Source organism: Gavia stellata, chromosome 6, assembly GCF_030936135.1.
Source record: "Gavia stellata isolate bGavSte3 chromosome 6, bGavSte3.hap2, whole genome shotgun sequence".
Taxonomy (NCBI): Eukaryota; Metazoa; Chordata; class Aves; order Gaviiformes; family Gaviidae; genus Gavia; species Gavia stellata.
Genome location: NC_082599.1, coordinates 10,180,972 through 10,197,020, shown reverse-complemented (window position 1 = coordinate 10,197,020; position 16,049 = coordinate 10,180,972). Strand labels below are relative to the sequence as shown.

General features: G+C 42.9%; 1 protein-coding gene across 1 annotated transcript in view; it reads left to right on the top strand.

The window, feature by feature from the left end:
* The first annotated feature begins 869 nt into the window (after positions 1-869).
* LMBR1 (limb development membrane protein 1) overlaps positions 870-16,049 on the top strand; it is a 71,233-nt gene continuing 56,053 nt past the window's right edge. Inside the window, exon 1 of the mRNA XM_059819119.1 lies at positions 870-932. Coding sequence (XP_059675102.1) covers positions 870-932 — 63 coding nt within the window. The remainder of the gene's footprint in view (positions 933-16,049) is intronic.

The window sequence follows — 16,049 nt, the reverse complement described above, 5'->3', positions numbered from 1 at the left end:
CCCGTTCACACCCATCTCCTCAGGGGCCTTCGTGGGTAGGACCGGGTACATCTCGCAGGCGACCCCAGGATCAGGACAGCCCCGGTGACGTCCCTCACGGGGAAGGGGGCTCCCCGCCGGGCCCTGCGCAGGAAGCTCTCCGCCATCCCCGCCTCTGCCTGCTCCCCCGCCCCGCTCGGGCCTCAGGAGCCTCCTGTCCCCTCCCCTCAGGGCGGCGCAGGTGCCTCCTCTTCCTTCCCCCTCTGCTCCCAGCCCCCACCACACGCCTGGGCTCTGCCCGTCCCCAAACGGGCGCAAACCTTCCCTTTTCAGGCAAAACCGGCAACCCTCCGACCCCGCGCCTCAAGCCCCGCCCCTTTCTCACGCCAGCCCACTCCTCTGGCTCAGCCACGGCCACGCCCCTTCCCAGCCTAACTCCCGCCTTCCCTGTAGCCGCTCCCCGAACGTTGGTTCGCCCGCCCTTCGCTTAAAGGTAAGCTCCGCCCAATGCCCCTCCCCCGCCTCGGGGTGGTTTGGCCACGCCTCCTATCCGTTAGCCCCGCCTCTCCCCGGGCGGTTGGGGGCGGGGCAGTAGTGTGCGTGTGGACGCTGCGCAGTGACGCAGCAGGAGGAGTTGAGGCGGCGCTGCCCGCCCTTCCTCCTCCTCCTCCTCCTCCTCCTCCTCCTCCTCCTCCGCGCCCCGCCGGACGGTGACAGAGCGGTGGAGCCAGCCGCGAGCGCCGCCGCCGGAGCTCCTCAGCTGCCGCCAGGCTCCGGGGGAGCAGCCGGCGCTGCCGCTGGCCATGGTGGCCCGCCTGCCGCCGGGCGGGCAGGAGCAGGCGCGGCGGCGGCGGCCGCCATTGCGCGCGGGGGCCGCGGGACTATGAAGGATGGAAGCGGACGAGGTGACGATCCGCGAGCAGAACTTCCACAGCCAAGTGCGGGAGTACACGGTAGGCGACACCGCCCTCGCACCGCCGTGCCTCCGCCGCCGCCCCTCCGTCGGGCCCCCGCGGCCGCCTGCCCTCGCAGCTCCCGGCTGCGCGATCCCTCCTCCCGCCTTCCTCCCTGACCTGTCATTGCGGTGCGCCGGAGGCCGCGCTGCCGCGGGGCACCCCCTCCTCCCCCCTCGCTGTACTCTCCGCCCACCGCAGCCCCCGTCGCCGGGCAGCCGTGGGGTTGTCTCGCTCTTCCCCTCTTTCCTTCCCTGCCCTTCGCGGCTTTGCCCCTCGCCCCAGCTCCCGTGTCCAGACCGACTCGGGTGGCCCGTCCCGTGTGGGCATAGCTGTGCGTGCATCTCCCCCGCCGGGCTGGGTGTGAGGGGGCGCGAGGTGAGGATCCCGACTCCTACCCCGTTGTGGGTTTTCCTCGCCCTGTGCCTTCAGCGAAAAGGGGCAATACCGCCTATACATACAGGACGTAGGTGTGCTTCTGTATGTACTTCTGTGCGATGTGTTCAACATCTCAGCCTTCGAGTGCAGCCTTGTTACTGTAAAGTGTGCATAGGATTTGGTGTTATCGCTTGTGATACTAAGGTCCTCCTGTCTTTCGCTGCACTGTTTGCAACGGATGTGTGTAACCTTCGTGTTTTCCCTAACCCCTCGTGTCGTTCTCAGTGCTGCTGCATGCCCCATGCTCTCCAAGTGGAGCAGTACAGAGCACATAAGCAGTGCCAGTGCTGTCCCGTCTTCCTCAACCTTCTGTAGTCAAGTGCAACACTACACCTTAGGTTTAGATGGAGAAAGCTGTTGCAGTTTCTTCTCTGACTGCCTCATAATTGTTTTCAGGACTATTCAAAGTCGAGAGAGGTGTTTTGATGGGGCTTGGCTCTCTTCTGCTTCAGTTCAAGGAAGGAAATGTATACTGCACATAGGAGACATGTAGTGTTGTCTTCTATGCACGTGCCATCCTAACTCAGCTGGGTAATTACATTCTGTTTGCAGTTACTGCTGTCTAAGAAAGAATGGATTTCTTGAATAAAAATATGATTTCATAATTTAGCTTTAAAAATTTTTCAGCTGTATTGGGAGACAATATCACTGTTAACTGATTTATGTAGGCCTATGGCTAGGTTATTTGATAAAAGAGGATTGCTTGGTTCCCTAGTGTGTTAATGTCTTTTCTACATTTTAAGAATCTGTATGTTAAGACCTTCCTTCTTTTGGGTGAAGTATTATATTTCTAGGATTTTTTTTTTTTCCTGAAGACTGCAAAACAAGTCTATATGAAGAGAACTGTTACTTTAGGAGATTTTCCTGACCTTCCCTTTTCTGTGAGTGGATGTAGCGTATGTCATGAAAGCCATGACCAGTGGAGGGGCATAAAAAGAAAAATACTCTTTTGTAAATAAGTCTTTAAGCAACATCTTAATATCCTTTGTGCTACAAAAACACAGGTGTATATGCAAATCATACATCTCTTCTGGATGCTAGCATCCATCTTTTCCCTAGTGTCCACTTTTCCATTTGTATTTCTTTGTGCGCTAATTATCTCCTACTTATGTCCACCAGAGTGTTGTTCTAACACATTGTATGCTACATACTGTGCTTTTGTACCTAGTAGGATGCACAGATTTTGAGTCTGAAGGAATGTCTGTGTGCAGCCTCCCCAGGTACTGTTACAAATAGTGAAGGTCTACTAAATTCTTAAAGAACTAGCTCATATATACTGCAGCTACTTCTCTAAAGCTTTTTCAGCCCTGCTAGAGTAATTGGTAACTCTTCCTTTTGGTGTAATCATGTAAGAAATCATGTAAGACATCAAGAGCTTATATTTTAGAGGTGCAGTGTTGCTGTATTTGGACAGTGGAGGCAGAATATTTGGTGAATGACTTCTTGCTCTTGAAACTGTACTTTGATATTTAGTATTGATGGCAAGCCATCTATGTTATTGGTTAATCAGTGGGGATGATAATAACAATTTTGTCTTTTAAATGATGCATTGGTACAGTTGTGATCTTGTCTTAAATTTATGTTGGAAGACCACAGGGTTTTATGAGTGCATGAACTGCTGCCATCCACAGCTGAGTGTACAACCTTCTTGTGGCTTTCATATAGCTGCAGAAGCATATTGCAAGTATATTTCACTTGTGGTTAGTTTAAGCATAACAAAGTACAGAGTATGTTGCTTACCTATACCATTATGCTATCATCCCCTCCTAGTCATTCCTACCCTTGCTGGTCATGAACTTACATGGTGAATATAATTTCTTAAAATATGCAAATAGATAGTTGTCATGTGGGGAGTGGGTATAATCATCAGCCCCTCAGCTGTAAGAGGGAGCATACTTTACTTTCTGACACATGCACAAGCCTTTCATTCTAGCTGCAGGTGGGCTGGGGGCAGTGGAGCAGTTAATAGAAGGAGTTGATGTTTGTTGTGTAATATTACACTGGAGGAAACCTCTATATGCCTGTAAGAAGTAAGTCAAACTTATGGAATCTGGTAGTATTGTCTTTGGAGACCTGGTTGTGTAGCCTGATCTTTACTGGAACCTAAATTGATACATCCATGAGAGAAGAGAAATCAAAGTAAGTTGGTGCAGTTGAAAAAAAAAAACCAACCCTTTTCTCTTTTCTCTTACAAATTTTCTTCATTTTCTTTGAATAGATAAAGAATTTCTAGGTTGTGCTTTCTGATGGAGTCCTAAGGGCACGCTGAGCTTAACTTCAGTGTAATGCTTCATTTCTGTTTCATCTATTCTCTGAACTGGCAAGTTACAAAGTTTTCCATAAAGTTGTGTTACATAACAAAAATTAAAGGCTTGTTAGCCTTCTGCTGGTGGTGCCTGTTTCTTTCTGTAGGTGCCAACTTCTGCTAGTTCCACTTTGAAGAGAGAAATGTTTCTGACACATGTTTATAGATTGAGCAAGGATACTAAAAGATTTTTTTTTTTAAATAAATCCTTCATCTGCTTTAGAGGTGACTGTCTCTGTCATTTAATGCTCAATTGAACTCAGGCCCGTTCACTCTTGACCTCATTTGGAGTGTCTGTATGGTACCTGTTTTTTTCAAGAGGGTGCCTGTTTGCAAGAAAATAATCTGCCCTGTATTTTCTTGCTTCATGAGGATGATCTTTTACTAATAGGAGGTTAACTCCCTAGTCTAGCTTCGGCATGGCTCTTCAGATCCTCAACACAGCAGATTAACATTTGTTGTTTGGAATAGTTATTGAAAACACCCAGACTCTTTCAGACTTGCACTAACTTTAAAATTCAGATTCAGTAAAGTAAACATGGAGGTTGAGAAATGATGACCCAGTATAAAAGAGACGTGGCACAGCCATAAGTTTGCTCTAAGTCAGTGAGAGCCTTGACTTCAATAAAGCTGGAGTCATACTCAGTTCTAACTAAATGGGGCATCTTTCTGAAAAACAGCTTTAGCTGGTTGCAAAACATAGAAGAGCATCTGTGTTCTGTACTTGATCAGCATCCGTATGGAAGAGTTGTAAAGGCCAGACAATGTTGTGTGCTGATCTGTTATTTTTGTACACTTAATTAGTTTGCCTTTCTTGATCCTTTAGGTTCATTTATAGTTTGCTGAGATCTTGCACATCCATGGAAGATATTCAAGCTTTTAGGGAACTGCTTTTCCCTTGTGTCCTGTTATTATCTCTGTTTATACAACATAATTATAAGTGTTCTGTTTTCCGCTAGTATTGTTGTGTTGTGTTTATTTCAAATGCGAATCAAGTAAGTACAGTGGTTCAATCTCTCTGTGGTCTCTTGTGTGCTCTTTTTAGAATATTCTTGCACTCCTTTTTTCCAGTTTGAGTTTTCCATTCTGCAGTATTAGTTTGTATTTTTAAAATTTAATCTACTTTCTGATGTTATTTTTCCCTTCATGAAATGTAGGATTTTGAGTTTGTAAAAATAGACACATACGCTTGGTTACGAGGTTTCCTTGGCAGAGTAAATATGTTGTGCTTGCTTTTGTAGTGTGGGGAAAACTGTGGAAGAAAACAATTTCGTGGCCATAGAATTGTTAGTTAGAAAGCTTAAGAACAAACATAGTATATTTGGAAATGACTTGATTATATTAAATATGTCATGAAAAGAATCAGTCCTGGCAGAAAAAGTTCAAATACAAAAGTGCCATTATTACTCTAATTGCTTCGTGCGAGTCTCGGCAGGCATTGAAACTGGTGTAATATGTAGTTTTATGATTAATGTCAGATGTTTCAATTTGAGGGACTGAATGTTTTCATGGGTGTAGGCTTCAGATGCTACATATTCAGAAAAACTTAGTTTCTCTACTTCTTAATGCGATTTCCTCTAAAAGAAGGCTTTTTTTTAAACCATACAGTTTTAAAATTTATTTTTGCTTCAGCTATATGAAGGTTGTTTGAGTTTTTTTTGTTATAGGTGATACGATGGTTATTTAGCGTGTGTGTGTGAATCTGAATCTAAAAATAATTTCCAGCAGTTTAGAAAGGCCTTTTTAGGTAGTTGCAACTGTGTCATGTCTTTATTTTTTTGTATGCAACTTCACACTAACACCACTGGCTTTGTTTTCTTCTCTGGTTTCTTTTTGTACCTTTTGTCGTCTCGTCCTATTTTGGGGTAGGGAGGTGTTCAGGATTCTTCTGTATGAACTAGTGCAGTTTGGTTACTGCTGGCATTTGTGCCCTATATGGCTGTAAAATGAGGAGACTGATTTGAGCACTGTACTCCTGTTGGTAGTGTGCTTTTATTCCTGACCAGCTCTGCTTCCTGAAATTTATGCCCCGGACAGAAACTGTAATCTTCACAGACCCTTTTTTATGCCAGAAGTGATGATACTCTGATAGTGAGTCAGGAAGAGAATGCTGACTAGAAGCATGGGTCATTTCAGTATTTGCAATAAGTTTATTCTTAAAAAAATGTTTTTGTTTGAATGTTTATACAAGTTTATCTTTTTTTCCAATGAAATTGATGCCTTTCAATTTTTTTATCCATGCTCTGAAAATTTGAGGAGTGACTTATATCTTAAATGGCTTCTTGTATCTCAAAAATAACTTTGCCTAGGTTTCTCAGGATTGCTTCATTTTTTCAAATGCTTTGGAAAAGAATTCTAATTGAGTAGAGGAGTGTATGTTGTAGTGGCATGAGATATAAGGCTGAAAGATTGGTGCAATTTTAATGTAATTACATATATAAAATGTTGGCGTCATTCTGTCATCTTAAAAATATACCTTTACTTGTAAACATGGGTGCTGTACTGAACTTTGGGAAGTGATGAGTCATCTTCTGGCTGCTGGTCCTGAGGATCAGCACTGGTGCATCCATCTGGAATCAATAGGCATCTCCAAATACTTGGCGTAGACAAGTGGCTAGAGAGATGCTTATTCCCAAAACAGGAACAAATTTTGGAGAGTTCACTTTTTTGTTTACATAAAATAAGCATGGTTTTCCCCAGGGCTGAGTATTGGGGCCAGTTTTGTTTAATATCTTTATCAATGGTCTGGACTGGAGGGGATTGAGTGCTCCCTCAGCAAGTTCACAGATGACACCAAGTTGGGTGGGAGTGTTGATCTGCTCGAGGGTCGGAAGGCTCTGCAGAGGGATCTGGACAGGCTGGATCGATGGGCCGAGGCCACTTGTATGCGGTTCAACAAGGCCAAGTGCCGGGTCCTGCACTTTGGTCACAACAACCCCATGCAATGCTACAGGCTTGGGGACGAGTGGCTGGAAAGCTGCCTGGCGTAAAAGGACCTGGGGGTGTTGGTTGACAGCCGGCTGAAGATGAGCCAGCAGTGTGCCCAGGTGGCCAAGAAGGCCAACGGCATCCTGGCCTGTATCAGAAACAGTGTGGCCAGCAGGAGTAGGGAGGTGATCGTGCCCCTGTACTCAGCACTGGTGAGGCCGCACCTCAAATAGTGTGTTCAGTTTTGGGCCCCTCACTACAAGAAGGACATTGAGGTGCTGGAGTGTGTCCAGAGAAGGGCGATGAAGCTGGTGAGGGGTCTCGAGCACAAGTCTCACGAGGAGCGGCTGAGGGAACTGGGGTTGTTCAGTCTGGAGAAGAGGAGGCTGAGGGGAGACCTTATCGCTCTCTACAGTTACCTGAAAGGGGGTTGCAGAGAGGTGGGTGCTGGTCTCTTCTCCCAAGTGACTAGCGACAGAACAGGAGGAAATGTCCTCAAGTTGTGCCAGGGGAGGTTTAGACTGGATATTAGGAAAAACTTCTTCACTGAAAGGGTTGTCAGACACTGGAACAGGCTGTCCAGGGTGGTGGTGGAGTTACCATCCATGGTGGTTTTTAAAAGCTGTGTGGATGAGGTGCTTAGGGACATGGTTTAGTGGTGGACTTAGCAGGGTTAGGTTTACGGTTGGACTTGATGATCTTACAGCTCTTTTCCAACCTAAATGAAAGGCTGAAGTGCAAAAAGTTGCTGTTGGTTACAGTTCGAAGTAATTCCTTTTGAATACTGGTGTCTTTATTTGTGGTAGCAATTGACTAAAAGGGCAACACACTTCATGGAAGGTACAGACATCTATTTAAGAAAAGTTAGATTAAGGTGTAAGTTAGATTTGAGAAAATGTAATGAACAGTGAAAGAACTGACAGCAAACAAAACTAGTTATTGATTACAAGACCACAGAGAAGCATATCCATCTTGGGTTTTGTTTGCATAGGTGATCGTGTAGTAGAGGGACTGGATAAGATGGCAGGATGTTACTGGGAGATCGTAGGGTTGTAATGAACATCTCAGTCTCTGCTGTGATGTAGGGATGATGAGTGTGATTGAATTTATAAGCCCAAGACCCTCTGGAAAGAAGTGTTTTCAGAGATGGAGAGGAGAGTTGAGGGGTGGGTGAAATGGAAAGCAGAGCAGCAGAGGAAATGGTGGTAATGTCAGAGTGGAGAGAGAATGTGAAGCATGTTGCCGGTGAAGTTTTGATAAGAAAACTAAAGTTGAGTTCTGGTGACATAGATGGGAATTTGGGTTAAGGAAGACTATCTAAAGAAAACATTGCATTCAATATAAGCTTACTGCTTTTATTTAAAGGTTATGTAAGTGATTTATTTTTTTTTAAACTGTAGTGCTTTTGCTTTTCCTGTCTTTCACCTTCCCCTATTTCATTTGGTATTTACCCTCATTTAGGAGGGCAGTGATAATTCTTGTTGAGAAAGTCTTAACTTCTATGATACTTTCTACTCTCTCCATGCCCTCCCCCTTACCTTGAAAACCACTGAAGCTTTCCTGTAAACATGTACTTATGTCAAATGACTGGCGACACTGACTTCTTGGTAACATTAATGTGCAAGAATTTACATAACTTACAACACAGGAATAGGAGAGACTTTGAAAGTCATGAATGTAGTTTATGTTTTATGCATATAATAATTAACAGACTTGGTTGTTGCATCACTCTGAAATGTAAGCGTACAGCTTGGTAGAGATGACCTGGAATAAGTTACTGCTGTAACCCCCTTATTAGTCATTCATGTGACAAGTGAAATTGCTTCATACTTTCAGCAGCTTTGATCTGTTGCTCTTTGGGGCTCAGTTTACTCTCATGAAGATGGTAACAAAACTCATGTTGATGTTTCATCAGCTTGGTGTTGAATATGTATCGTAGTGTTGCCGAGCTGCTTCCCACACAAAGGTTTCTAGTTTCTTGATTAACTGAATATATTAAAAGTTGTTTCTAACTACCATCAGCATGGTTCAAAGAAAGACCCCAGTGCTTTGTAGTGCTTTAATATTTGAGTGCATTGATAATAATTTGGCTTTGAAAATTTTGATAGCTGGAAACTATTATTCTACAGAACTTTGTTTCAGTTCCTGGATTTCCATATCATGTGTCCTCTCCACAGCAAGTAGAATGTGTATATATGACATTGAAGTCTGTGTATGCCTGTGTTTAATATACAGAGGACAGAAGCAGTATATGTGCCTGATTTCCCCCGCTGCCCTTTACCTTCTTGGCTTATAGTGGTATGGCTTCCGGTGTTAGGCTCCACGATTGCAATCAAAACGTGGTGCTTCACAGTTTTACTGTTGATTTTAATTGCCTGTTTATGCCTTGAGTATCCCATTTTTTCCATTACCTAACTGTACTTTCTATTTTGAACATATTTAGCTGATGGGAAGAACTGCTGCTCATGAGTTTGTGTTGAATTTGACAATAGCAACATCTCTAAAATATTTGCTGAGTTTAAGACTGTGATAGCTTAGGTCCAATAGAGAGTCTGCATGATTGGTGAGAATTATGAAAACGTACAAGAATTGCAGTTTAAATATGTTTTTGTTTTGGTAGTGGGGGAGGAAAAAAAAGTTGTGCTACTTAAAAATTCTACAGTATGTGCATGTGAGAAGACAAGGAAGAGAGTTTTTGAGTTAGGAGGAGAAAATTCATTAGCTCTGTCTTCGAAGATAGTTATGCATCTTGCCCTGGAAATTAATATTAGCCAAAGAAGCTGTCTTAACACAAATAAGTTGTTTACTAAGTTTGTATTGATGAGACTTCTGAGATTATTTTGTCAGAATGGAATTTTTAGTGGAATGACTCTGAATTTTTAATATAACTGATTATTATAGCCTGCCTCTAAAATGTTGAATAATACCTTCATTCAGTGGCAGAATGTTAGTATGATCTAGATTGGTGCTGTTGGTGTTAATTCTAGAAGGTGTTTTTAAATCTTGCACTAATGCTGAAAAATAGTCTTGAATCTGATTTCAGTGGCATTGCTGTAGCCCATACAGGCCAAAGAAAAATGACTTGCAGTCATTTTTTGAGGAGTTTTCTGTGTATTACTGGGTATAGAATACAGTACCCTGAACAAAGGTATCTTGGGCCTATTACTAAGGGTTGTAGAGGTGTCATAAAATATTTGTTTTTCCCTTTACCCAGCAACATAAATACATTCCCATTAAGTATATAAAAGGGAATGTAAAAGCTAACAAATTCATATGTTGATTTGAATTCCTTCATTAGTTTGAAGTGGGGCTCTGCTGCTGGTGAAGTTAACGTGAAGGTAGTTTTAAGCGAATGACATATGGAAGCTACCTTCTGAAGGGCTGTGGATGGGTTTTTTTATCTTCAGCTGAGCAGTATTTCTAGCACACGGAATATGTTTTTGGATTTTTCATACTTTCTGTTAGATCCTGGAATTTTTTCCTAGATGAGCAAGTCTCGGCACCCAGCCTCTGAAGCACTTATGATTTCTTCATGACTTAGGAAACAGCAAAAAAAGTGGGTCAACCTCTTGCACATGTCTTAAGCCAGGGAAGAGTCGTGAGAAGAGACCATGCATGTGGGGGAAATCATAGGTGTGGAGGGCTGTCTTAATGAGTAAAATTAATCTGTAGTCATAAGAAGTATTTGACATTTTCTTATAAGCTTGAATTTAGTGTGTCATGCTAAATGTATAAGGGTGGCTGGGTTAGAGTGAACTTAATCTAACCACAGAGTGCAGAGTTTTTAAGAATAAATAGTTAATATCTCATTTTGAGAAAAATGAGGTGTCCAAAGCAGATGATATTATGAATGCCAAGGTCAAACTCAGAGCAGAGATAAAAATTTTTGTTTTCTTCAGTGTACAGAGTTTATTATAGGTAACTTACTGTTAACACATCCAAAACAGGTGGAATGCCTTGTTTGCTTTTTAGATGTCAGTGGAATAATAGAGTTATTAGAAATAGACCGAGGAGAACTGCTTGTCTCCACCTGTATTTTCTTGCTGTTTATTCCTGCCATCCTTTCCACCAGTCAACAAAAGCAGTTGCCAAGTGGGACAGTAGGAGGAAGCTTTTTAGTTGCAGTGTGGCATTTTAATGCACATTAAAATACGTTAACAACATGAGAGCAGTAAGAGATGTGTGTACAATGCTATGTTTAGTTGTCTTCTATTATAGAAATTAAAACCCAGAAGCAGAACACTACTGCTTTTCTGTAGGTAGTAATCACAGTCAAGCAAAATGCTGACAGTTCCGTTTTCAACTCTTAAACATGTTCATAGATGTATTCTACAGGGTGGTGTTACCCAGGGTGAGTTCTGCCTTCTCTTTTCTCTGTGCTGTTTCTTTGCTTTCTCTGTGAACGTGAAGGACACATTCTCTAAAGTAACAGCAAGAAGTGGAGATATTCTTCATTATGTCTGTAGCTTTTTTTTTTGCATATCCTTGGCATAGAAATGCCGGTGGATGTAGTAGCAGTAACTTTTTTGTTTTAATGCTGACACAGCCACTACTTAAAGTTGTTTCCTTCCTTCCTTAGGTTTTTGGAGCTTCTTGATCTTTCATTTCATACATAGCATAGTACAATGCTGTTCACGTCTTGTCTGTTTTCTCCTCTGGATTTACTTTCCCTATTCTGAATGCTAGTATGCAATCAAGTGGGAGGAAATGATCACTTCTTTGCTTTGATGCTTTTCAAGTGGAAATCTTGAACCTGTATTTCATGCTTGGAAGTGTGTTACATCAAAGAACTTTACTAAGGTCTGTGACTTCTTTCTGCAAAGGATTTCTGTAGTGGTTCCTTACTGCTAAAAGATGTCGTTCTGTAAGAGGTCCAGCTTTTTCATAGTGGAAGGACATCCTTGATGCAGTCCTACAGGGGCTTATGTCTACACTAATACTTCTAAACACATTCATAAATGACCTGGATAAGGGTATGACTTATGAGGTGACAAAGTTTCTAATGGTCCTAATTTATTCAAGAAAGTAGAAAAGAAGGCTGACTGGACCCCAGCATCCTGCTCAAAGTAGGGTCAGCTGTGAGAGCAGACTAGGTTACTTAGGGCTTGAAAACCTCTAGGGCTGGAGATCGTACAACCTTGCTGGGCAACTGGTTCCACTGCTTGGCTCTCCTCATGGAGGGGATTTCTCCTAATCTCCAGTCTTGTCTTCCTACTGTGCACCACTATCAAGAGTGCAGCTCTGCCTTCTTAATGACCTCCTCATAGGTACTGGCGAGCTGCTATGAGGTCCTCCTGAAGCCTTGTTGCCCTCTGTCTGAAAGGGCTGAGGTCCTTCAGCCTGTCTGTACCAGGCAAGTATTCCAGCCTCCTGACCATCTTGGTGATCTTCCTTGCTGCAATAATCAATGTCTTTCCTGTATTGGAGGCTCAAAGCTGGACACAGCAACTACATATGACCTGATGAATGCTGACTTGAGAGAGATAATTACTTCCCATGATTATTGGCTTTGCTTCTGGTAATATAGCCCAGGATGCTCATGGGAGTGTTTGCTGCCAGGGCGCACTGATTCACAGAATCATTAAGGTTGGAAAAGACCTGTAAGATCATCAAGTCCAACCATTAACCCAACACCACCATGCCCACTAAATCATGTCCCGCAAGGCCATGTCCACATGTTCCTTGAACGCCTCCAGTGATGGTGACTCCAGCACCGCCCTGGACAGCCTGTTCCAATGTCTGACAACCCTTTCAGTGAAGAAGTTTTTCCTAATATCCAATCTAAACCTCTCCTGGCGCAACTTGAGGCCATTTCCTCTTGTCCTGTCGCTAGTCACTTGGGAGAAGAGACCAACACCCACTTCTCTGCAACCTCCTTTCAGGTAATTGTAGAGAGCGATAAGGTCTCCCCTCAGCCTCCTCTTCTCCAGACAGAACAACCCCAGCTCCCTCAGCTGCTCCTCATGAGACTTGTGCTCGAGACCCCTCACCAGCTTCGTCGCCCTTCTCTGGACACGCTCCAGCACCTCAATGTCCTTCTTGTAGTGAGAGGCCCAAAACTGAACACAGCATTCGAGATGCGGCCTCACCAGTGCTGAGTACAGGGGCACGATCACCTCCCTACTCCTGCTGGCCACACTGTTTCTGATACAGGCCGGGATGCTGTTGGCCTTCTTGGCCACCTGGGCACACTGCTGGCTCATCTTCAGCCGGCTGTCAACCAGCATCCCCAGGTCCTTTTCCACCAGGCACCTTTCCAGCCACTCTTCCTGCAGCTTGTAGCGTTGCATGGGGTTGTTGTGACCAAAGTGCAGGACCCGGCACTTGGCCTTGTTGAACCGCATACAGTTGGGCTTGGCCCATCGATCCAGGCTGTCCAGATCCCTCTGCAGAGCCTTCCGACCCTCGAGCAGATCAACACTCCCGCCCAACTTGGTGTCGTCTGCAAACTTGCTGAGGGAGCACTCAATCCCCTCCAGTCCAGATCATTGATAAATATATTAAACAAGACCAGTCCCAAAACTGAGCCCCTGGGGGACACCACTTGTGACCAGCCGCCACCTGGACTTGACTCCATTCACCACAACTCTCTGGGCTTGGCCTTCCAGCCAGTGTTTTACCCAGCAAAGAGTTTGACAGGTATTGAACAATTATTGGACATCGCAGCTGTATGTTTTTTTTCCTAGTATAAACTACAGCTGTATTTCCTGTATAGCAGTTGGGAAGAATATCGTGGTATATAAATAGAAGCTGCTGATCTTTCTGTACACAAAAATGCAGCTTTTAATACACATGCACACGAATTACAGTTGTGAATGATGGTTGTACCTTGTGCATCAGAGAAAAAAATCTTGTGCATTTTTGAGCATGTTCGTTCTTAGCATGAAAGTGTAGCTCTAGCACTTGCAACAGAAGATGATGCTTTACAAATCCAAGGCATGAATTTCAGTGCCAGAGTTTTAAAGATCATCCACACAGGCAAATTAATGTCAGCTGTTCTTTAATAACTGTCAGTGGGATAAGTACAATGGAATTTGAGTTAGTTCAGACCTTTATTGCTTGTGTTTAATGCTAGACTCTTCAGTGCCAGCCCCTGAGACAGACATAGTTACGAACTGGAATGTATGCATTTTATCTCCAGCTCCATTTTCACAGGAGCTGAGAGCTGTCTGGTACAGATCCAAAAGTATGACTTGGATCATACTTGGATTACTTTGGATGGCAGATCTAAAAGCATGACTCCATGAAGAGTTGGATACAGGATACCCAAGAATGTAGTGCAGTGCATCTCCAGAAAGTAGCCTCCTTTGGCGTGTCTAGCGTGTAATCTAAGCAGGAACATAAAGCACTTCCTTTCTCAAATGAAGATTAAGAACTCCAGGGGAAGACAGGTTTCTTCTGCTTGCCCTACCAGAGGTTGTATTTAGTCCATGCAAAGAGATGTGAACGAATTATATGCTAGACGTTTGAAGACTTATTAATTTGCGACCTGCTGAAAAGGAGGCCCTAGTTGTAGCATAGAATCCATGTGTTTTGTTTTCACTTACTGAGTGGTGTGGAGGGGGGAACACAAAAAAATACATTAAATATTATTCCGAATTGCTTTCTTGACTGTTTGGCTATAACCATATAAAATTCTCAGACTCCTCTTAATTTCCTTTATATTTTGATGCAGTTGGTCAAACATGGACTGAATGTATTTCCCCTATAATGTGAGGATGTACCATAACTGGGTTTAAAGTAGCTTCCCAGGAGCAGTCTTAACTACAGCAACAGATCCACAACTACTTTGCCCCTCTGTAAAGTTGCAATGAATTTAAGAAAATAAATTTTAAGATTGGAAGTTATTATTTGTTGGTTTTTAAGTTGACACTATCAGGGAATGGCAGAAATCCTTATTCATCATAGTTGTGTACGTTCTCTGCACAGTGTCTTCACTGTCTCCGCAAGTCAAACCTGGAAGAGCTTCATTTGAGCTCTAGTGAAAAACTCCTTGCAGAGAACTTGGGGTTATGAGGAATATAGCTTGTCCTAGATTGGTTGAATTTGCAGCATCCTTAATTTTTTCAGCTCTTACTGTAGAGATGGGTGATGGCATGAAACACTGCTTTTTGGTTGAAAATATGGCTTGCAGTATGATTTGGATCTAACATTGTGTTTCCATATTGGCTCCAATACTGTCACATATAATAGTTTCCTGAAGAAAAAATGGAATTTAACCAATATAGGCTTTTCTTTCACTGAAGATGTCTATGTAGATTTATGTATGGTGTTCTTTTTTGATTAGTGCCCTGTTTCAGTATGACTACCTATAGTTTTTAATAAGTGATTAGAGATGAAAGTTGACAGATGAGTTAGGGTACTGTGAACGTATGTAAAGGTTAATTTGCCCTCTTCAAAGTTTTTTTTAAGAAAGTAAAATTAGGAGTTAAAAACTGTTTTCTGAAGCCACATAACTATTGGTAGAGTGTTTCTTCTGCATATGACAAGGGCTATATCCAGGAAATGCATTGAAGGGTATTTCTTAAACCAGGGTCAGTGGGCCTTAGAGCTGTAAAGTGAATAAGGAACTAGCTGTGCTTTACATGACAATAGGTGTTTCATTTGGGGGGGAAAAAAAGCTACTATTCAGTTTCTTCAGGTATCAGTATTAAGAGCAATCTTGCTCAATTTAGATGAAAACGAAGTAAAACATTCTGTTGTTAGCACAAAACCGGTTCTTTAGGAGATGTAGTCAATACAAGGAGGGTTAGAACATGGTGCAGAAAGGACTCGATTACCCCAAAATAATAGATGTCATATTAAATTAAGGTGTGATTTTTAAAAGGGGGGGGAAAAAAAAGACATGGTGATGAACCCTAAAAACAAGTTTCTATTGTAACTTGAGAGCTGCTCTGCTGGAAGCAATTGGGGAGGACAGCGTGGATGTATTCAGTGATCAGAGGATAATGCTAAGTAACTAGCGCAATTCTCAGGTGAATGTGTTGAAGTATTTTCAGTACAGAAAGGAAGGCTTAGTGCTGTCATATATAGCCATAAACCCTTACCTGGAGTACTGCATACAAGCCCAGTCATTCATAGTTGAGAAACATGAACTGAAGCTAGAACAAGTACAAACAAGGGCTGTATTTTTTTTTTTTTGCAGTACAAAAATATCCTGAAACAAAGAGCAATCAATATGAAGAGTAAGAACACAGGATTGCGGTGTGACAGGACAGTGGCGTCTATTCTTTGGCTATCATGGGCAACACATTCCTTTTCCCCAACTCGGCTGAGTTCTACTCTAAAAATAGTTAGGATGCTGGCTTTTGATACTCCCTTTAGAAAGCTATTCAGAATGCATGGTTAGAAACGCTTCAGGATCATAGGTTTCGCTAAATATAAATTGAGACTGAGGTAATATTTCTGAGTTTGCTTATTTGACTTGTTTTGGTCAGTATGAAGAA